Consider the following 22,990-nt stretch of genomic DNA (forward strand, 5'->3'; position numbering starts at 1 on the left):
AACAGCACTGTTATGAGAATGAGAATGGTTTTCTCCACAGCCACCTGCCCTTTTAAATTCCAAGATTCATCCAGCTAAAAGCTATCATCATTAACAATACAACTTCCTCTTATAAAGGAAAAAAAAAAAAAAAGATCCCAGGGAACTCAGCAAACATTTCATGCCTCTAAGAGACACCAGGGGGCAGTGCAGCGTAAGAAGTGAGTGGATCTAGTTGGATCCATACCTTGATTCCATCAAATTGAAAAAATAAATATAATTTTTAAGTGTGTGCCTTATCCAGATCCTTGTGCCACCAGCTCATCATGGTTTCAACCTCATTTCCAGAAATGAGCCATGCATGATGCCCCTTGGGTGACACACATTTCATTTGGCTTACTAACATAAAAATTCTCTTCAGATGGGAGATTGTTTACTGGAAACACAACTGTGTTGTCTAATGCAACATCACCCAAGGCATTTTAGGAAATGATGAGTTCACACCCTGATATTTGTGTCCACAACTCTGGGTCATATGGGCCCTCCATGGGTAAATGTTTGTGGGGCAGAATGGCTTAGGCAGACTACCTACTTTTAAGGGTGAGGCTCTAAGGGCTAGAGCTGTATTCTTTTCTTCTCTAGGAATTTTGAATCTAACGATAAAACAGAGACACATATGAACAGCAAAGTCGCTTTTTGTTTTTTAAAGAAAAGTATAATGGCACTTTAATCTGCAAACATATAGTCCTTTTTCTGAATCCACTGAGATTTCAGACTAACCTATACACCTTAGTCTGAAATGATATAAACTGAGTTGATAACACAGATGTTTACCTATGGACTAGCTGCTATTATTACTCAACAAATTAACTTATTGGGTTTGTGGTGTAGGGAGGAGGAGGGTTTTTTGTTTTTTTTTTTTTAAAGCTATCGCCTATACAACCAGGAAGCAAGCTGAAAAGGGTAAGTTAGACTATTCATCTTGACAAGATATTCAGGACTGAACAGTGCCAAGCATAAGGGAAATCTAACTCTTTTCCTATGAATCCCAGAATTCTGCAGAAGAAAAAGATGATTCATATACAAGAAAGTTCTTTAAAAGCATCACTTTATTTGCTATAAGAATATAATCTGGCCTGTCCATACAACCCATCATGCAAAAAAACATGGTAGGCATTTTACAAGCAATGCAGAATTTCAATACTTGTACATTTGCTCAATTAAAAGATTCGCAAAGACTGAAGAGTAACAGCTTGGGATAAAAGAATACAGAAGGAGCCGACTTTCTTCCTCAGGATCACGGCTTCCAATGCCAAGGAGCACAGTCAAGAAAGCACAGCTACAATCTCAATACCTAAGACTGAAGATATTGAGGGACAGGTGAGGACCTTCATTTGTGGGTTGATCCACTGGAGACCACTACCCCATGGACAGTCTCACTGTGTGGCCAAATGACTGCGCAGCAAGCACTAAGGCATCTGTATACAAACAGGTAGAAATTACCTGTCGAGTTAACCTAATTCAGGTGGATTAGACTCTACCAGCCTGCAGAAGGGTCCTCTTGCTCAGGCACCAAGCAGGGAGCTAAGAATTAATTGCGTCCTTAATGAAAAGTCACAGTGATTTTCCTTTCTGTATAGCAATTAAATTTCCCTGAAATACCATTGTAAAGCACATTATAAATAAATTGCTCAATAGCCTGATGGGCACTAAACTCTGGTGCTGACTCAACTTGCAAAACTGTGGTTTATTGGAAATGAATGTAGAGAATGAGAAGAGAAGATGCTACGCCCTTTACAATCAGACCCCAAAGGCTGTGGCTCAGGGTACAGTCCCCTCTTTGAGGGGCATCCCAGAGAGTTTTCCCAGTGGTGAGATGCTCATGGCTACCTCTGCGGTGTACCTATGACTCTCCAGGCTCAGCCATAGCAAACAAAACCTATGTTATCCCTAATCTTCATCACAAAAGGCAAGAGTGGGGATTATGAAGCCCATTTTCTAGTCAAGCAAACTGAGCCTTTTAAAGGTTATGCCATTTAGGCTGAGGACCTGTAACTAGTTATATAGACAGGACAGGCTCGGAGATCAGACCTGACAGACAACAAACCTGAAGTTTTCCACCGCACCAGACCATTTCTGAAGGGATCAAAAGCTATTTCTGACCTTGAAACTTTTCTTACCATTTCTGTGAATTTAGTCCCAAAGTAAAAACTCTAGGGAGAGATACGGAAAGGCTAAAAAATGCCACCATGAAGAGAGGTAAGTTATAGACCTCTATCCCGCCAACAGCTGTGAGAGCAATTGGGCTCCCAAAGGGACTCAGATATGTGGTCTGTTGGGAAGATGACCTGAAATTTAACTTACAGTCACCTCCAAACTTATGGAGAAAAATCCTCCAATAAGGAATTCAAATTAGCTTCAGCATTTTATACTCTCCTGAACCAGGACCATAAGACTAAATGGACATTTCCTGGGTGAATCTCAAACCGGGAGTCCCTGAGGTACAGGCATCCCATTGACTTCTGGCATTGTCTACTGTGAGTGAAGAGGAAAGATCGGAGAAAAGCAGAGCCAAAATCCATCTCCCGTAAACTCTCATGTTCTTAAAGGTACAGCGAGGCTATCAGGCATGAGGCATACAATGAGAACCGAAGACAACGGTCTTTATTTTTAACTTGGATCTGCTTTATGAAGCCTAAGTTCAGAAGTACATATGAAAACAATTCATCAGTTCTCCTTTCCCTCTAAGATAGTTCCATTCAGAAGTACAACTTTTGTTGGGAATGCATCGTCTTTGAAAGTTCCATGTTTACTTGAATTGTAAATATTTGTATTAAAAATTGGAAAAGATGTTTTTAGAAGTGCATTTTTTAAATACAATGATTATTATTAAACCGATATTCTCATTGGGGCAAGTCAATTTCCAGGGACGAAAAAAGTGTCAATGGGAAGAATTTCATTTTTTTCTGAACGGGTAGCATCATTTTAACTTGGGTCCAATTTAGACTTTGAAAGATCTATACCAATAAAAGCCGCATGAGACAACCCTCTTACTGGTTTGCTGCTAGAGGCTGCATGGACTTCCAAATCCTGTGACTGATGGCTCTATAACAGAACAGCAAAGGGGAAACTCACATACAGGTTTCACCGTGCCTTGGGGGAGTCAACAATGATAGCACCAGCCCTGAAGGCCTCGTTCTGGAGACATATCCCACTGTGGCTGGTTAGTACCCAGAGGCAGATGGGTGGGCCTCTCCTTCACTCCCTCTTCCCCTTGATTTATTTTCTGTTCCAGTTATGTGAGATGTTCTGAATCTTTTTCATTTTGATCCTCTGATCCAGCATCTTGTACCTTGCAGGATGCTCGTCAGTTTTCTTTGGGACCGAAGGTGCGTAGGAGCTAGATGCATAAGCAGGGCATTTAAAATGACGCAGAGGAGGCTTGATGACTGCAGGCCATGCAAAGGAAGACAGACAACGGTTAGCCTCACCAACTACACAGCGCTCCTAAATCCTGCGGGCGACTTCCTGGCCCCCAGACCTGTTTGTTTTCTTTAAAACCAGGAAACAAACAGGGTAAAACTCTCACTAGAAATCTTATTGCAAATAGATGAATAAGCACATCATCACCTTGGTCATTCACTTAAAATAAATAAAGACAAATGCCTAGGAAAAAAAAATTCCTAGAGATAGACAGTGATGACCCCAGAATACAAAGGTTCTTTGACAATGAATGGATGGGGTTAAGGAAGTGAGAGGGAGCAGCGGCGACACTTTGGGAAATAGCAAAGCAAACACAGGTGAGCAGAGCCATCTCATTAAGCAGCACTTAGCACTGTATGTAAGCTTTTAGGGTTGCAAAGTGGCACGCAATCCTGGAGTGCTAATAAGAAGCACATCACTGAGAAAATATTTGCAAAGCACGTGTATAAAGGTCTTGTACCCAAAATATGGAACGAACTCTTAAAATTCAACAAAAGGAAACAAACAACCCAATTTAAATATATGCAAAGATCTGAACAGACTCCTAGCCAAAGAAGATATGCATATGGCCAAAAAGCATAGGCAAAGATGCTCAACAATTTTTGTCACTCGGGAATTGAAAATTAAAACAACAATGATATATACTACGCACCTATTAGGATGTAGTACTGCTGAATGAAAACAAGCATATATATGTCTAATCTTAATATTATAAAAACATATAAATGTGTGCATAGGAAAATCCGGGAGAACATACATTTAAACCATAGCAGTGATTATCTCTGAGTAGTATAAACATGGCAATTTTATTTCTTTTTAAGTGTTTACACTTTCTATTTTTTCTATGATGATCAAGTTTTAGTGATGTAACTTTTTAAAAAGAAACACACTACTAAAAATTTCTTCCATAGAATCAAGTATCAAAGCTATTCTACAAAACTATACATGATGGAAAGTCAGGAAAACTGAGTTTACTCTGCACTTTAGTCCGAGACCTTTCAGAGCTCTCATAGCTGAGTATACTTTTCACAGCCTGGAGATCAATATTCATTCACCGACTTCTTAAAGCACTTAACTGTGTCCTGCTGATACAACAATGAACAAAACAGGCAGAAACCTCTACCCTCATGGGGCTTCCATTCCAGTAACCCCCTCTGAAACCTGTGACTTGCTTACAGAAGAAAAAGTGTTCCATCAATCATAATAAGTAATGCTATTACTACAAGCTCTACACTATCCACACCTACTTTGTCTTTGGAGTTAGGCTAACACATAAGTTAAGATTTTCAGCAAATGGTCCTATAGTGCCATAATAATGCATATGTAGATTTTTTTTTTTTTAAAAAAAGATCTCAGAATGTTTACTTCTGTTTCTTGGGGTAAACAAGGGATTGCAGCACAAAACACTCTAGGAACAAATATAAAAACAGTCCCGTTACCCTGGAGAATGGAGTAGAAACAGGCGAGGGCTTCGAATTAAAAGCTGATTGTCCCACACTTCTGGGCTAGCTGATTTACTGCTCTTTAAGTCACAGCCCCTCTCCATATTCATTCTATTTTCACTACTCAGCATGAACCCAGCCAAAGTATTATTGAATTTCCTACTTCTCAGCATGAAGAAACATTTACCGTTTGCTAGAATTCTGATTGTCAGAACGAAAGCTCTCCTTGCCACTGGACTCGCTGCAAATAGAGTTGAATCCGCTGATAGAGATCGGCTCCCCACCGAGATTGTGGAAATACTTATATGCCTGCTGTCACCCTCACTCAAAATGTGGGAATAAAGAAAAATTCACTCAGTGCTGTTTGTACGCATTGACTGCCTTTCCCCTCTACAGGGGAACATGAAATGATGACAGGGCAAAACAGCAGCACCTGGGATGAGGGCACCATTTTGAATTTAATGGGGACCTTTCTTCCGGGTTGGTGCTGTGGCCACTTAAGGACTCTTTCATTTATCTTTTGGGGATTCCTGAGATATTTCTGGAAGGAGGTCTGGCCCTTTCCCTTCCGATGACTGGGTACCTCCCACAGCTGAACCCAGGCAGTAGTGTTACAATCCTCTTCTGCTCCCTCAACCCAAGCCCCTCCGCGCCCCAAGCAGAGGAGAACCAAATTGGGAACAGAATCCCCTCCCCTTCATAAGCTTGATTATTAACAAGTTGGACCCTTTTCCTCTTGGGGACACGTTCACAAAGTCTGCTCTTGTCTCCTAGAGCAATTTACTTGGAGAAAACGATCTCATTGGCTAATGAAGATTTGACAAAGGCACGTATCTCTGCACAGAGCCTGAACTTGGGAAAGTCATTATCTATATTACTTTCAAATGTGCTTAGGAAAAGAAAAGTTCAAGACAAAAACTGACACATCATCATTCTTTATCATACAATTACAATGTTTGTTTTTCATAGACGTTAACGCTCTTTTAGGAGTTTTAATCCTCATTTGTTTAAATCTTATCTTTTTCATAAACGCAATTTCTCCCAAAGGTGTCTATGACTTCCGCCCTTTCATCTGCCATCACCAACTTTTTATTCTCTCTCTCTGAGGCCACTTTGCTTGGTGGCTACTTTTTTTCCCCATAGGAAAATAATGCATAGACTTATTCTTGTTCAGAAAATAGACTGCGATTTATTCATGTATCAAATGTAACTGGGTTAAACTAGTATGTTCATGGCAGGACTTCTCAGAGACCTAAATGATGGCGACATGTATTATGAATCCCTAAGAATAGCCAACAGCATGTGGTTTTCTCATTTTGATTAGGCCAAGGCGCCCCCTTTATCAGGAGCATTTCACACTTTCGGAAAGACTGGATTAATTCATTATCACTGTCGTTATCATGTCATAACATGTTGTATCTTATTAATTCGGTATGCCCTGTTGTTTGCACTGAGAGCAGGCAGAAGGAATGGTCACTAGTGCTCGTCTAATCTACGTGCAGCCTAATTCCCGTGCGGTAAACCATGATCTGCATTAGAACCCAATTCTGTGTCTTCAATCCCCCACGGCTTCAGTGTGATCTTGCAAGGTCACTGCACAGCAGCAGCAACTGGGAAAATTTCTGAATCTCTGCTGCAGAGGACTGCCTCCAAAGGCAGAAACTTGGTTTACTCTTAGCTTCTGAATAAATTCTAATATTGGCACCTTTAAAAAAAAAAAAGTGTTGGGCATGTGTTTTCTTCTCTTTCAAAGATAATGCCATAACATGACCTTTGGAAAAAACATTTCCACATGTAGACATTTTCTAACTGCAATTACACACACACACACACACACACACACACACACAACACAACACACACACTAACAAGATGAAAAAACAATCATTTATTGCCTCATAAATGTTGTTTTACATGAAGAACAAAATCCCACTGCCATACATTCCATTTCTAAAATAGTGTCTATTGATATCTGTCTGAAATTTGATGCAAAGTCCTTATAAAAATGCTCAAAAATCATCCATGAGTTTTGAATTGCAAGGGATTGACATGTCAACATCCGTTCCACGAGGATAAAATGATATAAGAACTGAGCCTGTGATTTTCATTTCAGGATCCGTGATGGTAAAATAATGATAATATCTGACATACATCGTGTACTAGGCACAATGCTAAGAATTTAATGTGAACCAGCCTTTAATCTTCACTACAATTCAACAGGCAAGCACTATTATCACCCCCTTTTTGAGTGAGGAAACTGAGGCTTTTAAGTAACTTGCCAAAGTTTGAGTGAGGAAACTGAGCTTAGTAACTTGCCAAAGTTTACACAGCTAGCATTGCAGGGAGTCTGGATTCTGGGTTCACATCCAACTGGTCTAGCCTCAGACCTCACATATTTAAAATAACCCGAGACTAAAGTTCAGAGTAAGTTTTAATAACTACCATAATAAGTTAAAATAGTAATTCATTTATACTATCAATAATTTGAGTATATATCTGTGATATATGGGATTCTTGAATACCATTGTTAGTAGCCATAATCATACTTCCCCCAAAGCAAAAGCAAATCATTCCCCCTTAATACAATTGGTGTGGTAATGGCTCAGGAAGGAATTGCATAAAAATCGTGGCTAACAGGTCTCTTAAATAGCTGCTTTTGTCTCTTCCCTCACCTAGGTGGGTTTGGGATGGAACAGGTGTTCCAGAAGTCTAAGCACCGGAGACAAGCAATCAAGTCAGGGGAGCCCCAGGGTCTTGGGTGAAAATTTTAACTTGGTGGTTCTCACCCCTCGCTGCATATGAGAACCACCTGGGGAGCTTTGAAAAATCCTGGGTACTCCAGACCCATGAAAGCAGAATCTGTGTGGGGTTAGGCTGAGGCCTCAGGAGTTTCTAAAGCTCTTCAGATAATTCCACTGTGCCGGAGTTTTCAAACTACTGTTTCAGTCTCGCCAGTCTTCCCCTTCCTTATCTTCACGAAGGGAACAACAATAATAATATTTTGCACACACTGCAAGTGTTCTATAAACTGTAAAGAACTAGCCAGGGCTCTTGCTATAGTTTGATCACAACAAACTGCCTGGCTGGCGAGGAGTCCTTTATGCATCAATTAAAGTTACTTGTGGTCTTCAAAATTAGGCTTTTTTTTTTTCTCTCCTACCCACATAGTTTGTTCTTCCTGTTGGGTCTACCATGAAGACAAAAGCTCTGAGAAATGAAGAAAAAAATGTTCTTTTTGTTGGAAAAAACAACTTTGATGCTATCACCTGAGGATTGTGAGGAAATCTGCAACAAGAAGAGCCAACACTTAGAGTCAGCGATCTTTTCTAAATATACTGAGCACTTGGAAAAGCAAAGAGTAAGACCAAAGAAGATGTTCCTGGTGTCTGACTAAGGTGTGAGAGCAAGGGTGGGCGCTGTGAAGTCGCAGAGACCTGGTTTTAAAGCCTCCTTCACCTCCCCCAGCTGTTTAGTCTTAGGCAAACACTTCCCCGCTCAAGTGTCAGTTTTCCCCTCTGAATAGCAACGTTACACACCTAACAGGGCTTCTTGGGAGGGCTCAGCGAGGTGGGGCACGTGAACCATGTGAAACACAGTGTCTGGCATAAAGAAGGCCTTCAGTCAAGGGCAACTTTTATTATTATTGTAGTGACAGTGACCATGTCCAGGGGAACTGCTGGTGGGTAAGGGGGGACTAAACCCTGAGCTAACAGAGCTCTGGAAAGACTCTGGGATAGGCACCACCATCCCTGGCAGCGCCGATCTTGGGCTGGTGGAAAGGGTGCTGCTCGCTCCTTCTGCCCTATTCAGAGAATCGGCCTGACATCAGTTTCGCCCTCTGGATTTGTCTTCTCTCTGGACTCCTTCTAGCTTCTTTCTGGGACATCTTCTCAGAGCATCTGGAATTCCAAACCCGACTTATACCTGTTTCTGATCGAGGCAGCCACGCTAGCACATTTGGTATGAATTAACTGCGCTCTGAAGATAAGCTCATGGGAAGACACGCAATCAGCCAGAAGACCTCCTCTCACTGTTAACATCAGCTCCACAGAGAGTGGAATCAAGACGGGTTCATCCCAGGCCCCAAGGAAGAAACACACCCTTTAAAATTAGCAGTTTGGCTGAACTGGTTTTCATAGCTGGTCTTTTCCTTAAAGGGCAAGTGGAAGATGTTAATTTGTTTCAACCAGAACAGGAGACTTGGTCCTTGTTCAATATCTAGGCTTCCCAGCAAACAGTTTTAAAAATGAAAGTGAAGTATAACAACTTTTCGTGAACCCGGGGCTTTGCTGTTTAAGGAGCCCAGTAGCATGGCCTGTCTTCTGCACCATTCAGTGTCTTTATAACCATTATCTCATTTGTAGTCACCCCCCGCCCATCCTTGGAAGGGAGTCAGATTCAGTTCTTTCTCTGTCCCCATATGACTGGGACACGTAATTTCAGTTTCCCATAAAAAGAAAAAAACAGAGATAGTAACACTCACTGCAGAGGCCTGAGTGAGAATGACAAGAAACCAACGTATGAGAAACAGCCAGCACGGCGCTGAGACATAGCAGGTGTTCACCCAGCATCAGTTTCCATCCCTTTCCTCAGAGGAAGATCCTACATTTCAGGAATTATCTGGAAGATTTGCAATTGCCAGGAAAACTCAGCAGCAGAATACTTTCCTAGCTAGGGAGTTCCTTTGTCTCCTCAAGACATGAAAGCATTACACGAAGGCCACGCTGATAGGTGTTCCTTCCTTTTGCAGAAATACAATCTAGCAACATGAACCCAGCCAGAAAACTGCTCTTAAACCATGCACATTAGATGTAGTGCTGTCTAAGGTGAGGGTCTATTCTTAAACTCTTCAAGGTGTAGTTTGTATTAAAATAGAATACTTAAACCCAGCATCTACATTAGAAAAGACTCTGGTTCTCCAAGGACTCTTCCCCAAGAAAATGAGAATACTAACTAATCTACTGGTTCCATATCTGAAGCTCACAGAGCAAAGAGCACAGGAGACAGGAAGCTTGCTGTCTGAGAAGGTATCCAGAAAAAGGCCAGTTGACACTGCCTGAACCAAACCACTCCCTAGTGTGGAAAGATCACCTGACCAGCATTTCCAGGTCCCCAGAGGAATACATGGCCACAGGGAAAAAAATAAACCACATAGTTTTGTTGCCCTTCATCCAACCTGAAGCTGTTTGCTTCCACCTGCATTTCTCAACCCTGGATGCCCATCTGATCACCTGGAAAACTTCAAATTTACTGATTCCTAAGCCCCATCTCCAGGAGTCTTGAAAGTAATCTGTTATTTTAAGGTGAAGCCCAAGCAAGTATGTTTGTAACGCCCAGTGGTTCTAACTCGTAGCCAGGTTGAGAACCACTGGCTTAGGTGCCGAGTTTGTTTTGAGAATATGTCGGCTTATCCTTAAGTTTTGAGGGATGCTTGGGGCAGCTGACAGGGTCTGGTCATTGCACACAGGAGTGGCCAACCCTTGGCCACATGCTAAGATCTGTGACAAGAATCAAATCCATGAAGATCTACTTTTGGGAGAGGTGGTGTGGTATTGTGAGAGAAGCGGGGTTTGTGGTGTCACAGAACTGGATTAAGCTAGTACCAGCTGTGAGATCCTAAGTAGATAATCTGTTTTGGGATTCAGGGGTTTGGGTTTGTTTTTGTTTTTTTCTGTAAAATGGGGAAAATGGTAACTTCTTTGCATGGTTGTTGTGAGGATTTTAAAGGGGCTATAACTGAGATAATGTACGTATGGTACCTTGCAACCTCGCGGAGTACCAATATGTCGTAGGTGCTTGGTATGTGGCTACCATCATTACACAGCACAGGAGATGAAAGGTCATCACCAGGAGCCTTTTAATGGTGGCCTGCCTGGTGGATTTCTTATTATAGTGTAGAAAAGTCATGTCATTCCCCGTACAAATGGATTTTACCACATGGAAGACCTCAGCACACAACAAAGAGATTAACTTAATGAATTTATTTGTGACTATTTGGCAGAGAACACACCACTGTGATTCACAAAAGGCTAATTATCCAAAATGGGCATTTGTGGGGACAAAAATACATATATATATATATATATATATATTTTTTTTTTTTTTTTTCATTCAGCTACCTAAGGGAAACACTTTGCTGAAACTCAGTGCCATTTTAAGCAAAGCAGAAACATCTATCCCACATTCTAAACTATTTATCAAATACGGAGGTTCATTCAATCACTTTGGGCTATTCCTAACCATGAGTGTAGAGTGCTGGAACCCCCAGATGGGAAGTATGGCTTAGATACCCAACCAGGATGGAAGGCGTTTCAGTCCCTGAACTCTAATCTTGATGTAATTAGGAAAATGACAAACAAATGACTTTTGATTCTTAAGACTTTGCATTAATTATGCTGAGCCATAGTAATTCTTTGAGTCACCTTCATTGGAAGCCGTTCTTGAACCACTGATTCCCTGGTCTTTGAGATACCTCTTCCTTATGCTTCACCCTATAGATCACTGATCTTGGCTATAAACTTCATTAGGACGGGACAGGGTGTTATACACATTTGCATCCCCAGAATTTAATCCCAGTACTGATAACAGCTGGTGCTGAAAAATATTTAATGAATGAGTAAACTACTCAGCGTCATACTCAGTAACCTTCATAAATCTCTCATTTACTAAAGAAGAGGGGACTCACTTAGAATACACACCAGCTGACACAGTTGACTAGAATCTACAAAACCTAATATTTCTCCCTTGCATCAGCAATGCCTTGATACCTAGATTTGCTGCCCGTGTTTGCTCAAAGAAGAATGTCGGCAAGTTCCTTTCCTTTGAAGTTTCAAATTTGAGGCCTGAGCACTTTTGTTTTACACCAAAGGTATAACCTCAACTCAGGTCTTACTACCGTCTGGAGAGGCTGAGGCACAGTTTTCAAGTCTCTCTGACAAACAGGTGAAAGAGTAGGAGCAATTAGGTAAGGCTGGAAAATAAGCTCTTTTCTTTTTCAAACAACTGCTAGCTATTAAATGTCCTGCAACCTTATGATTTAATGATTAATCATTTAATTTAATAAAAATATTATTTAATTAATAAAAAAGAATAAGAAAGTCCTCCCTCAAGGAGATGATCATCTTCAATTGAGTTCTTTGTTTTCATTTTGTTTCTCCTGGCAAGCACAAAGAACATGAGGCATGCTCTTTCAAAGGAGAAAAATATTTGGGAGATTACGCAAGCTAAGTCTTTTGTTCGATTTTTTTTCATCAGTGTGTGCATTTTTCCACGTGTGCATCTGAAGATGGGGAGTGTAAGGCCAAATCAGTAGCTCTGTCCTTCGCTCACACCAACTATGACCTCTGCCAAAAGAAGCCTGTAAAGTTAAATTTCTTTAGGGTTCTAGAGCTCTGAAGTGCTAAATCACGCATAACAAATGTGTTTTGCTCTAGTCCATAGTAAGAATGACAACTGGCATCCCTTAAACTGAACTCAAAATAAAAGGCAATTGCAAAGAGACCACTCATGGGAATCTTTACTTAAAATTAAGACAATGCAGGATCCCTCCACACCCCACAGTTGTGCCTGAAATCGGTACATGCATAATTGTACTCTACCCCAGGCAGAGTACAACTGTGAAAGAAAGGCTGTTCCAGTGTGGACTGTTTGACATCAGTCTTTACCCCTGACAATGAAACTCGAGCAAAGAGTACAGGCTTGCCACCTGCTAACTTTGGGCAAGCTATTTATCTGAGTATGCCTCAGTTTCCTAATTTGTGAAATGGAGATAACAGTACCTTCCTTAGAGGGTTGTTGTGAAGATTAAATGAGATAATACGTGTGAAGAACCTAGCATTGTCCCTGATATTTGATAGATGTGCAATACGTACCAAAGTATTTACTGTTAAAAACCTGTATTAGGAAGATCAGAAGTTACCATTTTTGAAGTTAATCACTCAGTAACTTCAGTAACTCAGTAACATAATATTTTGTTTTTGTAAAAGCAACATAAGCTTCCTAAAATGTCTTCAGACCTCGGGGCTGGTCAGTTCTCTTCTGAGGAATCCTCTGGATGGATGTTTTATCCGTAGTCCCCTAGAACAGGACACACAAAAAATGTCATTGCAAGCCAGCTGGCATCTCAACGCACCAACTCTTTCTACATCAGGCAACGGAGATTAGAAGCAGAGCTGTATCTATTGCCAACACTACCGTGCAAGCCAGAAGCTGCACACACAGGAGCAATCAGCTATCTGCATCAGCGAATGACTACGGTACTGTACCTTTCCATCTAACGATCACTTCGGGAAAGTGACGTGACCGAGGCGCCGGGGGGCATCTGCTCAGAAGCCACTGACTAGTCTCCATCGTTAGCAGTCATGATTGGAAGTGAAGCTCTGGGCCATTCCTCCAGCGAGAGCCAACATTTGCTCAGCTCTCCATCATTTACGGCCCTCGCATGAGCTTGACTGCGTTCACAAACCTCATGGGGCACACTTGAAGTTGGCACTAGAAAAAAATTGTCTGCAGGTGCTATTACTTTACCATATAAGAGTCACTTTGCTATGGACGTGCAAGGAATCAAGGTGATGTCCTCAGAGCAGTTTCCTGGTGCTGGCGTTTCAGGAGAAAGCTTTGATAATTTCGGAAACCACACAAGCAGTTCTTTAATGAAGTGGTCTCTGGTGGCTTCAGGACTGACACATGTGACAAACAAAACTGTCTTGGAAGACAGTCACAGATTTTTCACTTAGGAAATTCTTTAATATATAATATTTGAGCAAACAGAAACTATAATTAATAATATAACAAATACCCAGGTACTCTCTCAATACAGTTTAAGCAGATCTTAACATTTTGCATATTTGTTCAAAAATTTGTTTAAAGAGATTAAATATCAAGGTAGAATTTAAGTACCTAATATACCCTTCCCTTCCCACCGCCCCCCCCAAAAAATCCAGAATTTGATGTTTATTATTCCTGTGCATATAGTCATTCAATTATTGCATTTCTATGCAACCATAAAATGTCCACTTTTTTTTTGCTTGTTTTAAAAGATAATACAAATTGTGTTAGATGGTATAAATCTTATTGAAACTTGCTTTTCTTGCCCAACATTATGTTGAGCATTGTTTGCAAAAGCAAAAAAATGGAAAACCACCATCAACAGAAAAATGATTAAATATCCTGTGGCACATTTATATAATAGGATAATGTACAGATGTTAAAATGGATGATGTTTTTCAAAGAACTAGCTTTATATTTTGCATGGAATTTCTTTTGCCATACATTACCAGACTTTCTGGGAGTTTTTCTTAAAAGTGTGTCTTTTAAAAGCAGGACAGGGCTGGATTTTGTTTTTCTTATCCAAATTTCTGTATTTTAAGAGCAGAGTTTGAGCCATTTGCAATTATTCTTATTACTGATAGTTTTGGACTTGATTCTACTATCTAATTTTGTTTTGGTTTTGGACTTGATTCTACTCTCTAATTTTATAATCATTCTTTATTCCTTGCTTCTTTTTTTTTCCTTTCTGCCTTCTATCAAGTAGATACATTTTCTGTATTCCCTTTCTTTGTTGTTGTTCATTTGCTGACTTAGATGCTGTAGGTTATATTTCTATTATTTTACTGATGATCCTTTGTGTTACAAAAAGAGTTACAAACTTACAAAGCTCTGCCCAAAGACAGAATAGATCTTAGCATTCCTTAACTCCCTCTTAAATATCCCCTCTTCCATCTATAGCTTCTGTTTCCTATTTTAACGCAAAAAATATGGACATTATTTTTATGGTGACAAGTTACTCACATTTACCAACATGCTTTATTTGCTTGTGTGCTCACCATCAATTCCTGTCTCTCACACTTTGCTTCTGGGTTCACTTTTCTTCTTCTTGAGGTATATCCCTTATACTTCTTTTAGTGAAGTCTGGAGTGCTAAATTATGTCATTGTAAACCTAAAATGTTTTTACTTTGCCTTCATTCATAACTAATAATTTAGCTGTTTTAGCTATTATATAATGCTTTATTTTCCCTCAGCCTATGAAAGATATATCTTCATTGTCTTTTGGCATCTACTGTTGTTAATGCAAATTTTGCTGTCAGTTGGTTGTCATTTTATTACAGGCAACCTGCTTGCAGCTCCCTTGAACATAACCAGCTTCTTATAGCATTTAATATTTTCTCACCCTTGACATAATTTGGAACAATCTCACACAATGCATTTCGGTATGTGTTTGGTATTACTTAGGTATGGCGAGTGAGGTGCATTTACTGTCTAGGGATTTGAGCCTTTAGAGCTGTTTATCTATCTTCCATGCTCTTTCATTTTTAAAATTGAGATATAGTTCACATACCATATGATTCACCATTTGAAGTGTACAGTTCAGTGCTTTTTATTTTATTCACAAGGTTGTGCAATCATCACCAATATTTAATTACAAAACATTTTTTTTTTTCACATCTTTATTGGAGTATAATTGCTTCACAATGTTGTGTCAGTTTCTGCTGTACAACAAAGTGAATCAGCTATATGTGTACATATATCCCCATATCCCCTCCCTCTTGAGCCTCCCTCCCACCCCCCCATACCACCCCTCTAGGTGGTCACACAGCACCGAGCTGATCTCCCTGTGCTATGCAGCAGCTTCCCACTAGCCATCAATTTTACATTAGGTAGTGTTTATATGTCCATGCTACTCTCTCACTTCATCCCAGCTTTCCCTTCCACCCCTGTGTCCTCAAGTCCATCTCTACGTCTGTGTCTTTATTCCTGCCTTGCCCCTAGGTTCATCAATACAGCTTTTTTAGTTTCCATATATATCTGTTAGCATACGGTGTTTGTTTCTCTCTTTCTGACTTACTTCACTCTGTATGACAGACTCTAGGTCCATCCACCTCACTACAAGTAACTCAATTTCGTTTCTTTTTATGGCTGAGTAATATTCCATTGTATATATGTGCCACATCTTCTTTATCCATTCATCTGTTGATAGACATTTAGGTTGCTTCCATGTCCTGGCTATTGTATATAGTGCTGCAATGAACAGTGTGGTACATGTATTTTTTTTTTTTTAAGTTGACCATTTTTTTGATATAAATTTATTTATTTATATTTTATTTTTGGCTGCATTGGGCCTTCGTTGCTGTGCGCGGGCTTTCTCTAGTTGTGGTGAGTGGGGGCTACTCTTCGTTGCAGTGCACAGGCTTCTCATTGTGGTGGCTTCTCTTATTGCAGAGCACAAGCTCTAGGCATGCGGGCTTCAGTGGTTGCGGTGCGTGGACTCAGTAGTTGTGGCTCACAGGCTTAGTTGCTCTGTGGCATGCGGGATCTTCCTGGACCAGGGCTCGAACCCATGTCCCCTGCATTGGCAGGTGGATTCTTAACCACTGCGCCACCAAGGAAGTCCACATGTATCTTTTTGAATTATGGTTTTCTCATGGTATATGCCCAGTAGTGGGATTGCTGGGTTGTATGGTAGTTCTATTTTTAGTTTTTTAAGGAACCTCCATACTGTTCTCCATAGTGGGTGTATCAATTTACATTCCCACCAACAGTGCAGGAAGGTTCCCTTTTCTCCACACCCTCTCCAGCATTTATTGTTTCTAGATTTTTTGATGATGGCCATTCTGACTGGTATGAGGTGATACCTCATTGTGGTTTTGATTTGCATTTCTCTGATGATTAGTGATGTTGAGCATCTTTTCATGTGTTTATTGGCCATCTGTATGTCTACTTGGGAGAAATGTCTATTTAGGTCTTCTGCCTATTTTTGGATTGGGTTGTTTGTTTTTTTGATATTGTGCTGCATAATCTGCTTGTATATTTTGGAGATTAATCCTTTGTTAGTTGCTTTGTTTGTAAATATTTTCTCTCATTCTGAGGGTTGTCTTTTCACCTTATTTATGGTTTCCTTTGCTGTGGGAAAGCTTTGGAGTTTCATTAGGTCCCATTTATTTATTTTTGTTTTTATTTCCATTTCTCTAGGAGGGGGTCAAAAAGGATCTTGCTGTGATTTATGTCATAGAATGTTCTGCCTATGTTTTCCTCTAAGAGTTTTATAGTGTCTGGCCTTACGTTTAGGTCTTTAATCCATTTTGAATTTATTTTTGTATATGGTGTTAGGGAGTGTTCTAATTTCATTCTTTTACATGTAGCTGTCCAGTTTTCCCAGCACCACCTATTGAAGAGGCTGTCTTTTCTCCATTGAATATTCTTTCCTCAAAGCTAAGGTGACCATAGGTGTCACCTACATTTTGTGCCAGTACCATACTGTCTTGACTACTGTAGCTTTGTAGTATAGTCCGAAGTCAGGGAGCCTGATTCCTCCAGCTGTTTTTCTTTCTCAAGATTGCTTTGGCTATTCGGGGTCTTTTGTGTTTCCATACAAATTGTAAAAATTTTTGTTCTAGTTCTGTGAAAAATGCCCTTGGTAATTTGATAGGGATTGCATTGAACCTGTAGATTGCTTTGGGTAGTATAGTCATTTTCACAATGGTGATTCTTCCAATCCAGGAGCATGGTATATCTCTCCATCTGTATATGTCATCTTTGATTTCTTTCATCAGTGTTATAGTTTTCTGCACACAAGGCTTTTGTCTCCTTAGGTAGGTTTATTCCTAGGTATTTTATTCTTTTTGTTGCAATGGTAAATGGGATTGTTTCCTTAATTTCTCTTTCTGATCTTTTGTTGTTAGTGTATAAGAATGCAAGAGATTTCTGTGCATTAATTTTGTATCCTGCAACCTTACCAAATTCATTGATTAGTTCTAGTAGTTTTCTGGTAGCATCTTTAGGATTTTCTATGTATAGTATCATGTCATCGGCAAACAGTGACAGTTTACAAAACATTTTCTTCACCAATAAAAAAAAATCCCATACCCATGAGAATTCACTCTCCATTCTTCTCCCTCCCCAGGCTCTAGTAACCACTAGTCTACGTTCTGTCTCTATAGATTTGTCTATTCTGCATATTTCACATAAATGGAATCATACAATATGTGGCCATTTGTGTCTGGCTTCTTTCACTTGGCAAAATGTTTTCAAGGTTCATTCATGTTGTAGAATGTATCAGTACTTTCTTCCTTTAGTACGGTCAAATAATAATCTATTGTATGGATATACCACATTATGTTTATATATTCATCAGTTGATGGGCATTTAGGTTGTCTCCAGTTTTTGGCTATTATGAGTAATGTTGGTATGAATATTTGTGGACAAGTTTTTGTGTGAACATATGTTTTCAGTTCTCTTGAGAACATACCTAGGAGCGGAACTGCTGGGTGTTATGGTCACTCTATGATTAACATTTTAAGGAACTGCCAAACTGTTTTCCAAAGTAGTTGCACCATTTACATTCCCATCAGCAATATATGGTGGTACTAATGTTTCCACATCATTGTCAACACTTGTTATTATCCATCTTTTTATTCTTGCCTTTCTAGTGCATGTGAAGTGGCATCTCACTGTGGTTTTGATTTGCATTTCCCTAATGACTAATGATGTTGAGCATCTTTTCACGTTCCATTTGCCTATCTTCTTTGGAGAAATGTTTCTTCAAATCTTTTGCCCACTTTTTAATTGTCTTGTTTGTCTTTTTATTGTTGAGTTTTAAGAATCCTTTACATATTCTGGATACTAAATCCTTATCAGATTTATGGTTTGCAAATATTTTCTTTCATTCTATGGATTTTCTTTTAGTTTTCTTGATAATGGAACGTTTTTAATTTTGATGAAGTTGTATTATTAATTTTTCTTTGGCAGCTTGGGCTTGCAGTATTATATCTAAGAAACTGTTGTCTAATTCAAGGTCATAAGGATGTTTTCTTCTAAGAGTTTTATGGTTCAAGCTCTTTCTTTTCTTTTTTTATATGGTTCTATCTGTACAATATGTTTGGTATAAAGTCCTAAGGACTATCTTCCAACATTAATTCTCTTTTCAGCTGTGTTCTACCTTGATTTTATACCACCAACTGTGTTTTTCTTTGTTTTTAAAAAATTCCAATGGCTATATGTTTGTTTGCTTTTTAACATTTCAGATTTTGGATTGCTTCTTTTGCATATCTCTGTTCTTGTTTGGCTTCAGCATAATTTTCCTTTATTGGTTTTAAAGGATTTTTATTCCTCCATTTGGCTCTTCGAGTATCCTAAAACATGATATTTTAAGTTGCTTGACAGCCTGCACCAAGAGTTTGTGGTAGAAGCATGTGCACTGTGGGAGGTAACGTGTGGCATTCGTGAGATCACAAGGAGAAACAGCGGGCTGGCTGTCGTTATGAGTGACGTGGAGGGCGTCTGCTAAACAAAGCATGGTTTATTATGTCAAGTGTTTTGAGAACTACCCACTCCACCTGCACAGGCTTTCGAGTGGTTGGAACTCAGATCCTGACACCCAATTTGGGACCACTTTAGACTGCGAAACTAAGGCCAAAGACAGGGTGGCTGAGACTCTGACTCAGAGGTCTTCGAATCCCAGCAGGCCAGCAACAGGTTCCCAGCATAGCAGGTGGGAACCAGGTCAGGTCTGCATGTTCGTGCAGATGTCCAGTATGTCAGAGGTCCCACCTGACCCAGGAATGTTATGACTTTACAAAGAAGAGCAAACACCATCACTACACACTGAAGTTGTTGGGTTTAGAGCTGTTTTCCTCATAATGACTATAATCCTAAGAGCACAAAACCACAAACAGGGACAAGATGAAATGGGCTTCCAGAGACTACAGAGCAAGGTCTACTCAGTACTAAAAAACAGTCAGTATAGTTGTATAGTTATAGTTGTATAGCTGTAAGTTAGTATAGTTGATACCAATCCAATTTCCAAGATGAGCCTTCTTCTGAGGATGGCTGCTTTCTGTCTAGTCATAAATTAAATTGGATAATGCTCACTCACACACCAGGGCACCTGGCCTCATAAACATTTATGAGCACACAATATGTGCTTGTCACCTCAGCAGCACCTCACTGGGACAAAAAAGAATAAGACAGTCCCTACCCTTGAAAAAGCCACCGATCAATGGTTAAAGGACTTATAAGCAAATAATTATATGTCAGCATTAATTCTACCTAGATAGTTTGGAGAGACTGCAAAGAGAAATTAACCAGGGGAGAAAAGGGTAAAGACCATTCTAGGCAGAGTGAGAGGCAAGTAAGTTCAGGGGCTACTCAATGGACACTGAGTCCAGCTGTTGGACTGGGGTAGGGACACTGCAGAAGTTGAGGCTGAAAAAGCAGATGGACATAGATTATATTTCATCTAATCCAAGATGCGGCTGATTATAAAGTGAATTATTATTTCATGTACAACCAAGAACAAAATGCTGTTAATTCAATTATAACACCCCATTGCTTGCAAAACATCCCTATTTCAGAGTAGCTAAAATGCAAGTCACTGTCTCTCTTTGAATGGATGAAATATGGAAATTCCCAAAAGAAACAATGTAAAAGACAAATTAACATTAGAAAACAGATTTTTTTAAAGATAAACTAAATGCAAACAAAATATGAATATAATGTTTCTTATCAAATTAGTGAAGTATCAATGTCAGCAGTAGCAAGAGCAAAGTGAAATGGCACTCATTGCTAAAAGTATAAAATAATACTACTTTTCTGGAAATCACTTTGACAATAATGGGTCAAGAACCTAAGTATGTACATACTCTTTGAGTCAGTAATTGTACCTACAGGAATCTGTCTTAAATCCATATTTACAGACTCAGAAGAAGACTTATGTACAAGAATGTAAAGTTATTAATGATAAAAAAGGAAAGCTATATAAATGCCAGATTATTAATGAATACAGTCGGCCCCTTGTATCTACAGATGTGGAACCTGCAGATATGGAGGGTTAACTGCGGGTGACTTGAGCATCCATGGATTCTGGTATTTGTGGGTAGTCCTGAAACCAATTCCCATGGATGCTGTATATAAATAAATTGTGGTATAATCATATGAAATGTTAGTCAATCGCTGAAATATTTTTAAAATATTTGATAACATGGGGGAAAGCTCATAATGTAATAGTAAATTTTAAAAGGGAGGAAACAAAACGCCATGTAGAGTATAATCTTAATCTAGAAAAAAAAAAGGTATTTAAGAAACACTGGAAGGAGAGGTAATCTTGATTAGCTCTGAGTGGTAGCATTTTGGCAACATCTTTCCTTCTTTTAATTTGTATTATTTTTTGATTTTTCTACAATGTCCGTATTTACCTTTTATAATCTCTCCTTCCCTCCAAATAAATGTGTTTTTCCAAGTTTTACTTGGAACCTAATTTGCATAGAGAATGTAAGCCTATGCATGGAGACAGAGTGACCAATAGGTGCCTCTCATATTAAATAGTGATTACACGGGATTATCATGAATGCTTAAGATTTTCTAGTAAATGTTAGATAGGATCCAGTTCAGATCGTCCAAGACCTCCTTATTTCTCAATAGTAGATAGTCGCTATGAGTACCCTCTATGAGTCAGTACTATGTTAAATTGATGAGTATTATTTCTAATTCTTATTATCATGCAGACAGATGAGAAAATAGAAGCTCCAAGAAGCTGAATAAGTGTAGTGAGCCTGCACAGTGTGAACATGGCAAAGCTGAGATTTGAACCCAAGTCTCTCTCTCTCACCAAAAATTCATTCTTCCCCCTGTGCCATCTGCCTCTCAAAGAAATACTTGCACAGCATGTCCCGATGAACCTTAAGGAAGATCAAGATTCTACTCTTTCCATCAGTGAGCAGGAGAGATTGTGAACCAACTATGAATATATTATGTCCATTCTTGGGGAGAACCTTACAAATGTGGATGACAGAGACAAAGCCCTCTGATAACACGGGGTCAACAGGATACACAAGGGGCCAGATTCCCCATTTATCAACTGCTAAACTCAACTCCTGAGAAACGGGTCCTTTCTGCTGTCTGTGATCAACTAAGATTACGAAGCAACGACATTTACCCACCTGGCAAGGTAAGGCAACTCGTGGAGCTAGTGCTTGGGGCTGGTGAGCCATGAGAAAGCTTCTTTGTGCCTGTAAAGAGGAAAGAGAGGATGAGAAAGAATAGGATTGTGGACAGACTTTTCAGACCGGTAAATGCTCACGTGCAATGTTATCAAATGATCCAAAAGTTTGGGTCTGAAGACAACACTGAGAAGAAGGGTGGGTGAGGGTGTGGGAGCAAAGCAGGGCATAGTCCATGGTCCAGAAAAGCCAGGAGCACAGCCTTTACCTCTGTGCGTGTGATGGTTCTCAGTCTCCAGACTGGTCTGAGCAGGCGTGCACTTTAGGATCACCAGGGAAGCGTTCTAAATATGCAGTTACCTGAGCGCCACACCCAGAGATTCTGTGTTCATTGTACTGGGCTGGAGCTCTGGCATCCGGATTTTCAAAGCCCACCCCAGGTGATGTTAATGTGCATCCAGAGTGGAGAACTGCTGCTGTGAAAGGGAAAGTTTTGGATTTAGAAGTGAGAAGTCAGGGGTTTGTCTCTGCTTTGTCCCTATAGCCTTTACTCCCTATTGGACCTCAAGCAACAAACTTGATTTCTCTGGAACCTCTGAAGAGCTGTGAAGATGAAGTCTTCATCTGCAAAACGAGGGAAATGACAACAACTACGTCCAAGTGTTCTGGCGAGAAATAAAGGAAGCGAGGTGAACTGTTCTGCAAAAGAACATTTGCATATACGTGTGTGTGTGTGTGTGTATGTTTGTATATATATAATATATGTCTATACACACATACACGTATATATTATTTTATACATAAATATACGTATACACATAAAATGCACATACACATATATACATATATATTTTATCTATAAATGCAAATATTATTTGTTTATTCATTCGTTTATTTGTTTATTTGGCCATACAGAATGGGGCAAAAGAGGGCTGAAGGCCAGAATCCAGCAACATGACAAATGCCTGGAGTCTGAGCTGGCAGAAAAGCAGAGAGAATTCTCAGGCAGAGGATAGGCATGATTTAACATCAAGTTATTTGTCACAAGTCCCCTGAACCTACACAAACTTTTTGTAAAGTCTACTTTCCATGCAGAGGCCTGGTGTGAGTGGAGGTTGTGCTAGTCTGAGTGAACACAGTCGTGGGTAAAGATA

At 39.7% G+C, this 22,990-nt stretch overlaps 1 protein-coding gene across 9 annotated transcripts in view; it reads right to left on the reverse strand.

The window, feature by feature from the left end:
* Positions 1-2,626: 2,626 nt before the first annotated feature.
* PDE1C (phosphodiesterase 1C) overlaps positions 2,627-22,990 on the reverse strand; it is a 599,843-nt gene continuing 579,479 nt past the window's right edge. For 7 of the 9 annotated variants that reach the window (XM_082471771.1, XM_082471770.1, XM_082471767.1 and 4 more), the window contains 2 exons: positions 21,837-21,905; positions 2,627-3,428 (listed from right to left, as the gene is read on the reverse strand). In XM_082471771.1, coding sequence (XP_082327897.1) covers positions 3,259-3,428; positions 21,837-21,905 — 239 coding nt within the window. In that variant the 3' untranslated portion in view covers positions 2,627-3,258. Of the gene's footprint in view, positions 3,429-5,823; positions 12,981-21,836; positions 21,906-21,935; positions 22,313-22,990 lie in introns of those variants that run through there. The other 2 variants (XM_082471773.1, XM_082471772.1) reach the window with 2 other exon arrangements.

This window comes from Balaenoptera physalus (genome assembly GCF_965194825.1).
Source record: "Balaenoptera physalus genome assembly, chromosome: 8".
NCBI lineage: Eukaryota > Metazoa > Chordata > Mammalia > Artiodactyla > Balaenopteridae > Balaenoptera > Balaenoptera physalus.